The 14,521-nt window shown below is 41.8% G+C and overlaps 1 protein-coding gene across 2 annotated transcripts in view; it reads left to right on the forward strand.

Annotated features, from left to right (window-relative positions):
- Positions 1-4,373: 4,373 nt before the first annotated feature.
- The window catches only part of LOC150054103 (lysosomal acid lipase/cholesteryl ester hydrolase-like), a 32,010-nt gene continuing 21,862 nt past the window's right edge, over positions 4,374-14,521 (forward strand). Inside the window, exons 1-4 of one of the 2 annotated variants that reach the window (XM_090346305.1) lie at positions 4,374-4,531; positions 5,112-5,291; positions 7,768-7,878; positions 9,440-9,557. In XM_090346305.1, the coding sequence (XP_090202431.1) occupies positions 7,768-7,878; positions 9,440-9,557 (229 nt within the window). In that variant the 5' untranslated portion in view covers positions 4,374-4,531; positions 5,112-5,291. The remainder of the gene's footprint in view (positions 4,532-5,111; positions 5,292-7,767; positions 7,879-9,439; positions 9,558-14,521) is intronic. The other variant, XM_090346306.1, reaches the window with a different exon arrangement.

Raw genomic sequence — 14,521 nt, forward strand, 5'->3', positions numbered from 1 at the left:
GTTGATCTTCTGTCACTGACTTGAATGCAATGTAAAATTTCTTAGTTCTTATCACCTAAAAAAAATAAAAACAAAAAACAAGCCGGGTGTTGTGGCTCTCATCTATAATCCTAGCTACTCAGGAGGCTGAGATCTGAGGATCTCTGTCCAGAGCCAACCAGGACACTAAAGACCCTGAGATTCTTATCTCCAGTTAACCACTAGAAAATGGAAAGTTGCTCTGTGGCTCAAGGGAACGGTGATAGCCTTAAACTGAAGAGCTCAAGGACAACGCCCAGGCCCAGGGGTAGGGCGGTAGCTTCAAGCTGAAGACCTCCTTCATTAATTCATACAGTATTTACTACATTTCAACTCTGTGATAGACTCCACTCTGTCTCTAATGTTTTGAGAACAATGGAACTGAAAATAAATACTGGCAATATTTACTGATCCTGTGGCAAAAATGAAGGAAGTAGGGTAAAAATCATTTTGAGAGCCAAGAAGAATGTGCTCCTACTTGCTAAAAGCCCAATCACAGAGTGTTTTTGTTAGGTCTGCCTGGAAGAAATGACTTCTTCCCTTGGTTTTCTCCTTCTGCACCCTGGAAATCCCCGGCCAGCATCTGTAACCCTGGCAACTGGCATGCCTGGGGGCAGTGGGAGGTCCCCACTGAGGTATTTCCCCATCCTCTGAGGTCACATCCACTTCTGCTGTGTCTATGCCCCTACCCCTATATAATCTCTCACTTCCCCTCATAAGCTCTCTTGCTCGCCTGACTCCATCTTGGGTGGCAGGAGTCTGCTCTTTCCTCACCCAATAAACCCTCTTCTCCTGAACTGCGTGGAGTTTCCTTTTAGCAGACCATACAGTTTTAACTTATGTGAAATGAGTGAACTCAATTTAAAGGGCCTTCCACATCAGCTCCTACTAACTGTACAAATGAGGGATATTTCCAACCATACATATATTATTACTTTGGTCATCATATTCATCCTTGAGTTACTTTCTCTTTCTGAACATATGTTTCATTTGTTTGTTTATTTGTTTGTTTGTTTTGGGAGGGGTGCTTGAGCATGGATGCAGATGTGAGAACACAGGTGTATCTTAACTACTTTGGAAAACAGAGGTAGAGGGATTGTTGTACAAGGATAGTCTGGATACAAAAATTTGTGAGTCTCTACCTTAACCAATGGCTGGGCATGGTGGTGAGTTTTGTCCCAGTTACTGGGAAAGCATGAGTGCTTGATGAGCAACAGGCACCTATCAGGGAAGCTCAGACAGATCTTAGCCTTGGCCAACCTGGACCTAAATTCACTACTTTAGAAATAACTAATGTGAAAAGGGATAGGAAACGTGGCTCAAGTGAAGGAGCGCCAGTATAGCAAGCTCAAAACCCAAAGTTCAATCTGCAATATTCTGGTGGGTGAGATCAACAGTAAGCAAATAAGCAAAGTATGAGGTGTTTTAAACTGTGATAAAACAAACATGAAACAATGTGTATCCCTTTACCTGGGTATCTTTTATTCCACATATCAAAGAAGATACATTTTTTTTCCCCAGACAGTTGGGACATTTTTTTTTCACATGGTATTGCAATGTGGTTTTTGTTTTTGTTTTTCATCTGACATTATTGAGTTTGCAACAATACTGGTAATTTTTTATTTTGGATGGCAGATGTAGAAGGAAAGGCTTCATGTTGTAATTTTGTGTATTGCCATTCTATACAGTTTTAATTTTGTTTCTACTTTCTTTGTTACAAAATCAATAGATAAGTGTGTACTAGGATATCCAAGGGCTATTGTGAGACTAAAATCATATCAGAAGCCTCACAAAGAAGGTGACCTTGGAACAAAGACTCAAAGTAGGTGTGGGTCAGTCTATGTGGGTATCCCAGAAGGAGGAGAAGGCAGGAGTAGGAGTCCGTGCAGAGCCCTGGAGTGGAGTGAAGGATGATTCCAAATAACCTTGGACAGACCAGTAAATGAGAGGAAAGTAGGGGGAAAGCTACCTCTCCTCAGCTTTGTACATGTTAACAACACAGCTGTCACAGCCTAATGGAAGACACTTTCCTGTAGTAGCATAATGACAATGAAGGTATGGCATCCGCAGCTGAGGGAAAAATTCAGTGGTATATTGCTTACCTAATGTGCATGATGCCACGTTCATTCTGCAACACCTCAAAAAGGGGAAAAAGGGAAAGAAAGATGGCAAGAAAGAATTATGGAATGAAGGATAATAGAAAGTGTTAAGGAAGGAGGGATAAAAGAAAGAAGGAAAGGGACAGAGAGAAAAAAGAAGGGCATGGTACTATTTTGAGACCAGCCATTTAAGACTTTAGATAGAATTTCACAACAGATGTTAATAGCTCTTTTCTAAAAAGTTTACTTTATTGTTATTATAGAGTTTATGTCCAGAGTTACATATACTCTGTTTTATTGTCAGGATAATGTATAGAGGGGTTATAGTTATATTCGTCAGGCAGTAGGTGCATTACTTCTCATACATTGATATCCCTTCTCATGTTTTTGTCCCCATTTCCCTAGCGCACCCCCTCCCAATCATCTTGTTTTCCCCCTTTCCTTTCCTATTTCAAATGAACATATATACAATATACCAGGTAGCAAAGTCAGATACAGTAATAATATGAGATAAGAGCAAAAAAGAGAGAATATATATATATATATATTCTTTAAAAGCCAGAAATCAGCCTGGAGGCATAGCTCAAACAAAACACCTGCCTCCTAAGCTAGAACCCTGAATTCAAACAGAGTAGTGCATAATTAAGTAAACACACAAAGAAATTGATAATTTTCCCACAGGTTTAGCTTACACTAAGTACTTAGTGAATGCCCATTAAAAACATTTTCAAACTAGAGAAGGAAAATATTGAAAAGTTATCTTATGGATTTTAATTTCCAATGAAGTAATAAGTATTAGAAACTAGTATCAGTAGCTATACTCCACTGAAACAAAAGAACTTTGGGAGATTTAAGAACTTTATTTTAAGGATAAAAGAGCTGGTCACCAAACAACAACAACAACAAATAAAAGAACAACAAAAATAAACTCCTCAAAAAATCCTCAAAAGGGAAGTAAAAAACAAAACAAAAGAATAACAAAAAAAATGCAGAGCAAATCACTACAGATGTTCCCAGCTAAGACAGATTTGTTTTTCCCATGTCCTCTGCAAGACCTATTGTTCTGGAAATCTAAGAATTTACATGAATTCTGACTCTGTCCAACTTTAGTTTTTTCAACTGAGAAAGCTGATTTTCAGTGACTTGAAAAAAGTTTGAACCAATGATTTTTCCTCCTTTGGATACATGTGCATATTGTTCACCTTTTACTTTTTTCTTTTTAAAAAAATCGTTATGGTTGAGTTGATAGAGGGCTGTAGTGACACGAATCAGGTAATGAGTAATGTTGTATTTGTTTATCCACCTTTTATGCGCCTTCTGTCACCCTCTCAAGTCCAAACAAACTAGCGCAGGAGACAAAAAGAAAATAAAAAGAGCAACTATGGCAACTAAAATGTGTCTTTTGTTTCCTTCTCTTGGTGTTCATTTCTTAGATTACTTTATATGATCGTCTGTGCATAGCTATTGAGTCTTCCTCAACTACCCCTGTGTATATCTTTCTTTGGCCTCAGGGTGTGGATGTCCAGAGTCCTGTATGACTTAGCATGTCCCAGTGTGTGTCCCTTCTCAATCACTTTCTGTCTGTGCTCAAATGTCACCTCATTAATCACTTTTTGTTACATATATGCATCTATATGTCAGAATATGTATGCACTTACGTGTATTTATGAATACGTGTATATGCAAGTATGTGAACATAAACACCCCTATATTTCTGAATCTGTGTGTATGTGTAGAAAACGTATTATTATCCTCTATTTTTTTCCCCTGCTTTATGAGTGTTATGGAGTTGTTCACTCAAGGTATATATTTTCTGATTAGCATACAAGCAAGAGAGCAAGGCTTCTGGTAACTATATCCCTATTTCAATGGTGCCACACATTTGATAGGTGTGCAATCATATTTGATCAAATGCTCGGATCAGAACACAGTATGGGCGTGTTGAATGATGCCATGTTCCTCCTCTTCCCAAATCTTCCGCACTAATAAGGGCTCCTTGTTGAGCCCTTTAGATGGACATGTGATTTTTAATTCTGTTTTTATTTGTGGACCCCTTTGTGCTCTGTGCCTGTCTCTGCTCTTTGCCTGTCTCAGAGGGGTGCGAGCCCTGAAGGAACTCCTGGGGGGTCCGGGGGAGGAGAGAGGAGGATGCCTCTCTGCAGCTCCTGGTGGCCTGGGGCGCAGCTCCTCCAATACTCGGCGCCGGGTTCCCTGTTCCCTGGACGCCCGGCAGCGGGAGGGGCGGAGTCCCCGGACACCGCCAGCAGCGGCTGCTCGGGTTGGCTGCTCCGGGCGGCTGGTAGAGTGGGCAGGCGTCTGTCCGCCGCCCTGGGCCGCCCCCGGCCTGCAAATCCCTGACCTGCAGCCGGCAACTGCGAGTGCATCGGGGGACTGAGGCTGGGAGGGCGGCGGTGGTGAGTCTGGGCCCCACAACGCTCAGGGTGCAGTGTGGAGACCCCGGGGGAGTGGAGCTACTGCCCCGCTGGTCTCCACGGGCCGGGTCCCTGACGACCCAACTCGGGTCGAGTTTCCATGCCTACAGGCTGGGCCTGGGTCTGGTGCTGCGGGGCTCCTGTGGGCGGCCTCGGGGGCGGCGGGTGGTCCTAGGCGTCTCCTCCGCCCCCCCCCCCCCCGTGCACGGTGGAGCCAGGGCGCTGCGCCCCGCGCCAGCCTCCCCGGGCGCCTGGCCAGTGCCGCTGCCCAGAGTCCAGGACGGCGGAGATGGTCTTCCCCGGCCCTTCTTCCTCCTTGTTTCCTCCCCTGCTTTAGCTCCTTGGGACAGCCTGGCCTGGGTCCCCTCGTTTCTTAGTTACTGGTTTGTGGTCAGGAGCAAACCTTGGACATTGGTCCAGGTCAAGATCTCAGCGATACTGGAGGTCAGTCAGCTAGTTGTTCTCATGATTCACCTGGGTGGACCCCTCTGCCCTACACTTCACTGAAACACGGACTTCTGCCATTGATCAAAAGCGTTGTCTGTGGTCTGGTCCCTGATAGCTGTGTGGTTATCCACTGGAAAGCTGCAGGACAGGCTGGGCGTCTTCTGACATTGATCTGAAGGCCGCTCCAGCATCGTCTTCAGAATCTTTATTGGACATCTAACACACACATGACACTTGGCTCTGGATTGGGCCAAGACTGTGCCTTCTGCTGTGGTGAAGTGAAGGAAAAGGAGCAGTAAGTACTCAGATTGTTACAAAGTCAAAAAGAACCGAGATAAAGGGACTGAGAACCAGAACACTCTAGATGCAACTTGAGGCTTCTGTTTTGTTTTGGTTTTGTGCCAGTACTGGGCCTTGGGCACTGTCTTTTCCTTTAGCTTCTTTGCTCAAGGCCAGCACTCGATTACTTGAGCCCCAGCTCCACTTCTGGCTTTTTGGTGGTTAATTGGAAATTAGTGTTTTATGGACATTCCGACCTCACCTGGCTTCAAACCACATCCCGCCATCTCTGCCTTCCTGACTACAGTAGGAAGACGGTAGTGAAGCACCAGTGCCCTGCTGTACAATTTTTATTTCTCACACAATCTCCTCTAGGGGAGTGACTTGTAGAGTATTATGAGAAAGTGTTGTGGAAGAAGGAAAAAGTAAGTGGATGACATGTTGATTCCAGTAGTGTCATCTGTCATTGGACCCATCCACTGTTGTGCTGGTCCAGGTTCTGTAGAATAGTTGCTAGGTTGAAAGCAGCTACTGATAGATGCTAATTTTGAACTGGGGCAATAAAGATTTATATTTATTTATTTATGTGTATGTGTGTGTATGTATGTGTGAACGTGTTTTTCAGTGAATATGTTTTTCTCTGGTCATAAAGGACTTAGTGTAAATTGAAGTTAGGATAAAAAGTATCCCAGAGCTGTATAGACATTCCCTGGGTGAACATGTAGCTCAATGGTAGAGTACTTACACAATATCCACAAACCTCTGGGTTTGATTTCAAGTACCAGAAACATATAAACAAACAAACAAGTAAATGATATACTCAGAATTAAAAGCAATAAGCTTGCCTGGTCAGTAACGACTCAAGATGGACTGATCTGCTTTCTAGAATTTTGAGGCTCACAATTGATTGGAAAAAGAATCCCAAGGCAGGTTGCATCAGAAGATGAAAGGTAACTGACTTTTCTTATCCAAGAATCACTTTCTTATCACACACAGACTTTATGCATACACTTTATTTTTTAAACAATATTATTGAGGTATTATTAGGATACTTTAGAAGGCATAATATATAACTGCAGGAGTTTTGCTGTATGTTAATAACAGTGCATTATTATTTACCTATATATCATTCCCCCCAAATAGTTCTGGTGTTTGTCCCTTGGTAAGCCTTATCTCCTACCCCTGCTTTTCCCAGGCAAGAATCTATTTTCTGTCAATATAGATTTCCCAAAGTTTGGTATGAATGAGATCAAATCATTTTGATTCTCTTTTGTGTCTGTCTGTCTGTATGGATCTCTCTCTCTCTCTCTCTCTCTCTCTCTCTCTCTCTCTCTCTCTCTCTCTTTCTCTCTCTCTCTTCTCAGTCTTGTTTCTTCAATACATAACATAGTTATTCTGTGATCTGTCCATGTGCATCCATTCCTTTTTATGGATGAATTTGTTTATCCATAAATTGTTTGTCTATTTACACATTTATGACACTGGAATTTTTCCAAGTTTTGTCTATTACATTCAGAGCTATTCTAAACATTTCTATGTAAATTTTTGTACTGGCATATGCACAGACATCTTTTTAAGTGATTATATTTATTTTATTGTGTGTGGGTCATGGGGCTTGAACTTGGCCTGGGCGCTGTCCCTGAGCTTTTCAGCTCAAGGCTACCGCCCTACCCTTGAGCCAAGCCCTACTTCCCATTTTCTAAGGGTTAGTTGGAGATAAAAGTCTCAGGTCCTTTTATGCCTGGGCTGGCTTTGAACCTTGATTCTCAGATCTCAGCCTCCTGAGTAGCTAGGATTAGAGGAGTGAGCCACCACGCTGGCTCTAAGTAATTTTGTTTCTTATTTGCATATGGGGAGGCTGAGCTATATAGGCCCAGTATTTTCTCCCTAAGCATTTGCATGTCTTGAGGAGTGTTATACCACTTCATCCACAGAATCTCCCAGGTCTTTCCTACACTGTAACCTTGAGCTAAACCTGTGAGAAACTAGAATGTCAAGTTCTAGAAGGAAAGAAAGTAATCGACTTCTTCCTGTTTCTCTTGCAGGCTCTTTTCATGTACTTTTTCCCTCCCACTCAAGTGACAAACTCCAATCTTGACATATAGTTTTAGATCAAGAACAGAAGTGAGTAGTTAGTGGGAGGTGAGGGATCATAGTGCCTGAAAGAACAGGAACATATTTTCATTCCACATGAAAGGGGAAGGGGGAAATCAACCAGTTCTGGGAGTTTTGCCTTCTTCCTTTTCTCACCTTGTTGGAGTGAAAGTCCTGCCCTCTGCTATTTCTCTAGGAATCCTTTAAATTGGTGGTGAATCACTAAATGGGTGTGCTGACTACAAAGCTCACATGTTTACTGGGTAAGAGGCTTCTTAGAAAATGAATCTTGCTTCATTTTTTTTTCTTTCACAGAATTCTGATTTTCTTAAACCTTTCGTGGGTACATTAAGCTGTAGTGAAATTCAGAAAAAGTCATAATTGATTACTTTCTGTAGATGAGAATGTACTTGTTGGAGTTGCTGGTCTGTGTGGTCCTGGGGATCCTGCACTCCCAGGGGAGCAGAGGAAAGGTGACAGCTGTGAATCCTGAAGCAAACATGACTGTGGTAAGTCTTTCCAAGGCATGTGCTTTTAACATGCAAGGATGGCAGAGGTTGTTCCTTAATTATAGTTAGGAGCTGTATTAAGTCACAGCTATGATCTCTTTATAGCTCATTATGTTTTGCACTTTTTCTGAATCTTAGATTCTGGAATATGTCTTGTGAAAGTGTTAAACCTTATGTGGCTGTTGCACTTCTAAAGATAGTAATTTTTATTCATCAAATTCATTTTTGAGTCTTACAGAATTTGTTTAAATAGCAGTAAGAATGAATGTCACAGCTCTTTAAGAGCATTATTACTATGTTGGTTTTAGAATATACTGTACAAAGATCATGAATCAGAATTTCTAGGCAATTCTGCCAGCACATTTGTTTTAGTGCTGTCTTTCTTCCATCCTGTGTTTTTGGCTTTCTTATCAAATATTGGATGGCTATAAGTCCTGGGTTCATTTTTGGGACTGCTATTCCATTGGTCCTCGTATCTATTCTTATGCCAGGACCTAGCTGTTTTTATTACTATGGAACAATGTTATCTAAGTTTATCTGTTTGGGGCATGGTTAGAAGGTGAAAAAGTGGAAGGAAGGGCAAACAAATGCAGCAGTTATACTCACTAGACTCTATGTTGAAAATGATCTGTACATCTATGGGCAAGGGAGATTGGGGGAGAAAATGAGGGAAGATATAACACTGATTACTGATTAATATAACTGTAACTATTCTGTACATCACCCTTACAGTAAAAACAACAAAAAAAGAATGTCTGGAAATCATGCTTAATCACATAAGTGACTGTATCTGAAAAAAATAGAAGAAATAAGAAAATATATCCTTTAGTTAAAGCATTTCAAAATTATTGTTCTCAAGTAAATAATCAAATCTTGGAAATATATTTAAGTCTAGAATATCAGAAACATACAGATTATTGCATCAAACAGTAACTCTACACTAGAAGATGCAGGGACTCAGCCTGAGAATTAGTATAGAGACTTGGAAAAGTAGCCTGGTAACGGGTTCTTAAGGTTAAGTTTTAGGAGAGAGAGAGAGAGAGAGAGAGAGAGAGAGAGAGAGAGAGTGTGTGTGTGTGTGTGTGTGTGTGTGTGTGTGTGTGTGTACTTTCTTCACCTTCCCTGGACATTCTAGTGTATTTATTTTTATCTATTGATAAAAATGAATTGATTTTCTTTCAGTTTGTTTTCCTAGGATAGAACTTTGAAAACCAGGGCAGTGTTAGCTAATATATTTAGAAAGGAAAGAAGTATTTCTTTTTGCCTGGTAGCCAGAAGAGAATTGAGGCCCAAATCCAAGCGATATGACAATATTAGATATACATGATATGGAACATGCTAGAATGATGAAAGCAAGGTTTAGCCATGTGCCTGTAACTATGGAAGATTTAGTTTTATGATGTACTATTGGCTACACTGAAGAGATACAAAATTTAGTAACAGTTGATTTCCTAAATACAATCTGGGAATGTTCTGATGTGCTGTTTCTTCTGTGCCTGCTCATGTGGGACATTGGATCAGATACTGTGCATAGCATGTGTGCTGCCTTTTCTCCTCCCAGATTCAAATGATACGACACTGGGGATACCCTGGTGAGGAACACTTTGTGGAGACGAAGGATGGCTATATTCTGGGAATTCACCGAATCCCTCATGGGAAAAAGAGCCATTCTGACCAAGGTATGGTGTTTTCTGTGGTAAGACAGAAGAGTCCTCAAGTGCCAGTGGCTCACAGCTGGAGCTGAGAATCTCATTAAACATGTTGTGAGAATGCCCTCTGTATTTTCTATAATCCTTGCAGGCTCCTCCATCTATCTGCATGGCAATTAGCAGTGAGGGTCCTGGGCTGTGTGTGTATCACACTGCTGCAGCTCCAGGTGCCTGGTCCTGGAATCCGCAGAAAGAATGCATGAGTCTTGGGGTGTTACAGGTGCTGAGAAGAAGCACTAGGGGCCAGCGTGCAGACCTAGGGCTGCGCTGATTCCTGGTGTGTTCTCCTCACTGGGTCTTCTACCACTTCTGTGTGTGTAACAGGATAGGTTGAACACAATGATCCAGCATAATGATCTCCAAGTTTCTACTTGGTTTTCATGATTCTGTGCTCTACTTGTTATTGGTCATGCTCTTTCCATGTGGGAGAGGGGTGATGGGTACTGAGGAAGTGTGTATGGGGCCATCAGAATGGGGAACATAGACTAAAAGTAGTTCTTAGTTCTATCTCACATAGCATTAGGTGCCCATCTTTTCCCACTGTTGTAGGACCTCCCGGGTTGAGAATCTTGATATGTATTTAATACCTGCTATGAGCCGACCTTATAAGGGACTTTTCCAGAAATGTATTTTAAGGCATTCAGCTCGCTGAAGGAATTGTGATTTTGCTAAAATTTGCACATGTGCTGTCTTATGTTTTCAATTTTCTTTGTCCACATTAAAGGCTCTTCATTTCTCTCTGTGTCATTCAGGAACAATGTAGCCAATGCATTTACTTTAGCTGATGGACAATCAAATAGGCAAAGAGAATACATAAAACCTTTGCACTGAACATGGAACTCTCTTGGAGACCTCTTTCTTTCCTGACGTCCTATCAATACCACCATCATCCTTTTGATGATCGTGACATAGACTGGATACTTCTAAGTCATTCTTTCTTCCCTGCCACCTCCTCCTCCTCCTCTTCCTCATTGTTATTTCATTTCCCCCTTGCTCTTCCTCTTCCTCTTCATCATTATTTAAAAAAAATCTTCCCTGCAGTACTGGGGATGGAAGCCAAGGCCACCCACATTCTATGCAAGCACCAGACTACTTTGCCACATCCCCTGCTCTGCAAACTCATTCTATATACCCTCCTTAAGCAGCTGTCAGGCTCTGTTTATCCCTTTCTCATGTTCTTTCCTGAGGCTTGTTTTTCCCTTGTCATTTAAAAAATAGTTACTTTAAAGGTGATGAGGTACAGAGGGGTTATAGTTACATAAGTCAGGTAATGAGAGAATTTCTATTTGAAAAGTGTCACCCCTTCTTTCACTTTTTCTTTCTTTCCCCATGCTGTCCCCTACTTGCCATAAGTTGTATATTTAACTTTCAAAATAGCGTATAGTATCACTGCTGAATTTGTTCACTGTTTGTTGTTACCATTTAACTGAATACCTGAACACCTAAAATAGTGCTTGTGCAGTTTCCTTTTGGAAGGTTTCCCATATGTAGACATTTATTCTGCTTATTGATTGCTTTTTTTGGGGGGGGTAAGTCACAGGGCTTGAACTGAGGGCCTGGGCACTGTCCCTGCTCTCTTTTACTCAAGGCTGGTGCTCTAACACTTTGAGCCATAGCTCCAGTTCTGTCCTATAAATAGTTAGTGGTGAGAGTCTCATGGGAACTTTCAGACTGGGCTGGATTTGAATAGTGATTCTCCAATCTCAGCCTCCTGAATAGCTAGGATTATAGGTATAAGCAACCAATGTCCTGCTTGCTTATTGTTTTTTTATTCCCCCCACCCCCATTATGGTGGTTGAACTCAGGGCCTGAGTTCTGTCACCATCTTGGTTATGCAAAACTCACTTATTCATGGTTGATGTTCTACTACTTGAGCCACATCTCCAGTTTGACATGTTTTTGGTAAAGCATTGAGACCTTTTATTATATCAACATTTTTAATTGCACAATGAGCTAGATAGCCAACTCTGAAGAGATGATCAGGTCATCTGATAATCAATCTGGTCACTCTGACAAGATTTAGTGTTCCTTAAGATTGTGAATATAGCCTTATGCAGGAAGTATTGAACAAGCTAATCTTATGATATTCATACTATGCATTTTATTTAGCCAAAACTGAAATTCTGGTTGTAACAGCCTTCACAATAAAATACACAGAATAAAAACAATACCAGGGACCAGGAGTATGGCCTAGGAGTGGAGTGCTTGCCTAGCATGCATGAAGACCCAGGTTCAATTCCTTGGTACCACATACAAAGAAAAAAGCTGGAAGTGGTGCTATGACTCAAGTAAGTGTTAGAGCTCTAGCTCTGAGAAAGTGCAAAGACAATGCTCAGGCCCTGAGTTCAGGCCCTGGGACTGGCAAAAAAAAAAAACAGTACCAACAAGGCAGATTTACTCATCACCAATGCAGGAAATAGGATGTAAGTGACCCAGCTCCATCTTCACTATATAGCAAGTCATGGTGAGGGCATGCGATGTGCATGGTATATGTCTCTCTCTCTGTGCAAGTAATTAGCTAATGTTTTCCCCTTTTGTTTTTCCTCTTTATGGGTGGGAGACACATTCTAAGACATCCCTTCCCCCCAATGGTAGCTGAATCTGTTTGTACTGAACTCTACATTCACTCTGTTTTTACCCTCAAATGTATGTCGACATAATGAAGTTTAAAGGTAAAAGTTAAGTTACATTTAAATTAAATTAAAAAAATTAGGCACAAAAAGGAAATCAACAGCAATAGCTAATAATAAAATAGAACAAATATAACAATACTGGCAGTATATGTCGACAGCACTGCCACTCTTCTGCTTCAGGGCTACAATGAAGTAGAATGGGGTTACATACATGAAAGTTCTATGGTCCCCAGCACTAGACCTGCAGTTCCCCAGCCACTTCTAAGTCACTCATGGGTAGTGGGGAGGTTATACAGTGTGAACATGACACAAAAGGAACGATTCACGTCATGGGTGAGTGGAAAAGAATAGATCTGAGTTTCATCATGCCACTTACAATGGTGCATAATTTGAGTCTTATTAATCATTTCATTTCTGGAATTTTCAGTTCTATATATTTTTGAGGGGGGTAGTGAGGCTGACTGTAGGTCACTGGAACTACAGGAAGTGATACCTTGGAATGGAGAGAGAGCTGCTGTATATGTCATTTACTCATCACTGTTTTTATATGTGCATCTCGTGCAAGGCATATCAGATGCTATGAGCCACGCTGTGAACGAGACAGGCCAGATGCTGCAATCTTAACAATGTCCTCGACAGTTGTCAGTAGTGGGGAGAGGAGCTTTCGCGTTTCCTTCTTGCTGCATGAGTCAGAACACCTTTGCATTCCTTCTTGGGCTCATTTCCTTTCCTGAAGGGTGACTGGAATGAGCATCTGTCAGTCTGAGCAATAACAAAGATCGTACATTTTTCTGATGGTTTCTCGTAGTATTGCGCTCCAGTCATTCGATGATTCACACACTGGGAGATAGAAGGACTCTCCCTCCTGCTTTATAGATGAGGAAAGCAAGATTTATAATTCCCCTTCCTTTTCAGGCTATGGGACTGCCGAAATGTCTCTGATAAAGGACAGAAAATGTGTGCTTCAGATGGGCTTCTGTTGTACAGGTTCCTGGATATTTGCTTGAGTTAAGCCACTCCTTGTTTCCTCCAGAGAGATTGAGGAATTCCTACCAGGAAGGCGGCTTCCTCCCAAGGTTATTTGTTTGTAGTTGTTGAGATTTGAACGTGTCCTACAAATTATGCGTTACAAACTCAGTCCCCAATAATTAATGCCGTCATGGAGGAATTATTCTAATGAGTAATTACTCCTCTGGGCAGATTTTTTTTTGCCAGTCCTGGGGCTTGAACTCATGGCCTGGGCACTACCCTTGGACACTTTTTGCTCAAGGCTAGTGCTCTGCCACTTGTGCCATAGTACCACTTCTGGCCTTTTGTGAGTATGTGATACCTAGGAATTGAACCCAGGGCTTTGCGCATGCTAAGTGAGCACTCTATTACTAGGCTACACATCCGGCCCTTCTTTTCTTTTTTTCCCCTTCCACCTTTCTACCATACGACGTTCAACAAGAAGACTGTTCTGTGATTTGGGTTGCTCAACCTAAGCCATGATCTGGAATCAATCAATCTGTGTATGTTTTCTATACATTTATTCATTTTTGATATGCTTTATTTTTGCTGTACAAAACCAGCTACAGCAAAAGTGTTTCAGCCTGTTTTGTAAGGAAAATTCTATAAAATAGAATTGGACCATACAACTTCATTCAGTAGCCTCCTTCTTTGGGTAAATAGAAGCTCATTGATTTTTTTTCCTGTGGGAACATGAACCCAGAGCCTCAAGCATGCCACATCCCTCACTGCCACATCTTCCCTTAGTGATCCTGGAGGAGGAGGCTCTGGGGGAGAAGTCGCCTCTGGGATGTTTCCAGTGTTAAGCATGCATGGTCCTCTCTGGGCCAGCTCCAAAGAGCATTTACCTCTTTGGTAAATGGCTATGGATGGGCTTGCTCAGAAGAGCCCTGGGAGCTTGTCAAAAAACAAGTGCTGGGTCGGGAGTTTAGCCTAGTGGTAGAATCCTTGCCTAGCATTCATGAAGACCCAGTTTCAATTCCTCAGTACCACATACGTAGAAAAAACCGGAAGTGATGCAGCGGCTCAAGTGGTAGAGCTCTAGCCTTGAGAAAGCCCAAGAACAGTGCTCAGGCCCTGAGCTCAAGCCCAGGACTGGCAAAAATAAAACAAACAAACAACAACATACAAAACAAGTGCTCCCAGAGTTGCAGGGCCAGGAATGTGTGTTTTATAAGCACCTCAGTTGATTTCTGCATGGAGTTGGTTTGGGGGAATGCTGTTTGGCTTGCTATGAAATGGCAAGAGGCAGACCAAATATCTGTAGACACAAAACCATTCTTCTTTCAAATA

Source organism: Megascapheus bottae, chromosome 15 (assembly GCF_031878675.1).
Source record: "Megascapheus bottae isolate mThoBot1 chromosome 15, mThoBot2.hap1, whole genome shotgun sequence".
NCBI lineage: Eukaryota > Metazoa > Chordata > Mammalia > Rodentia > Geomyidae > Megascapheus > Megascapheus bottae.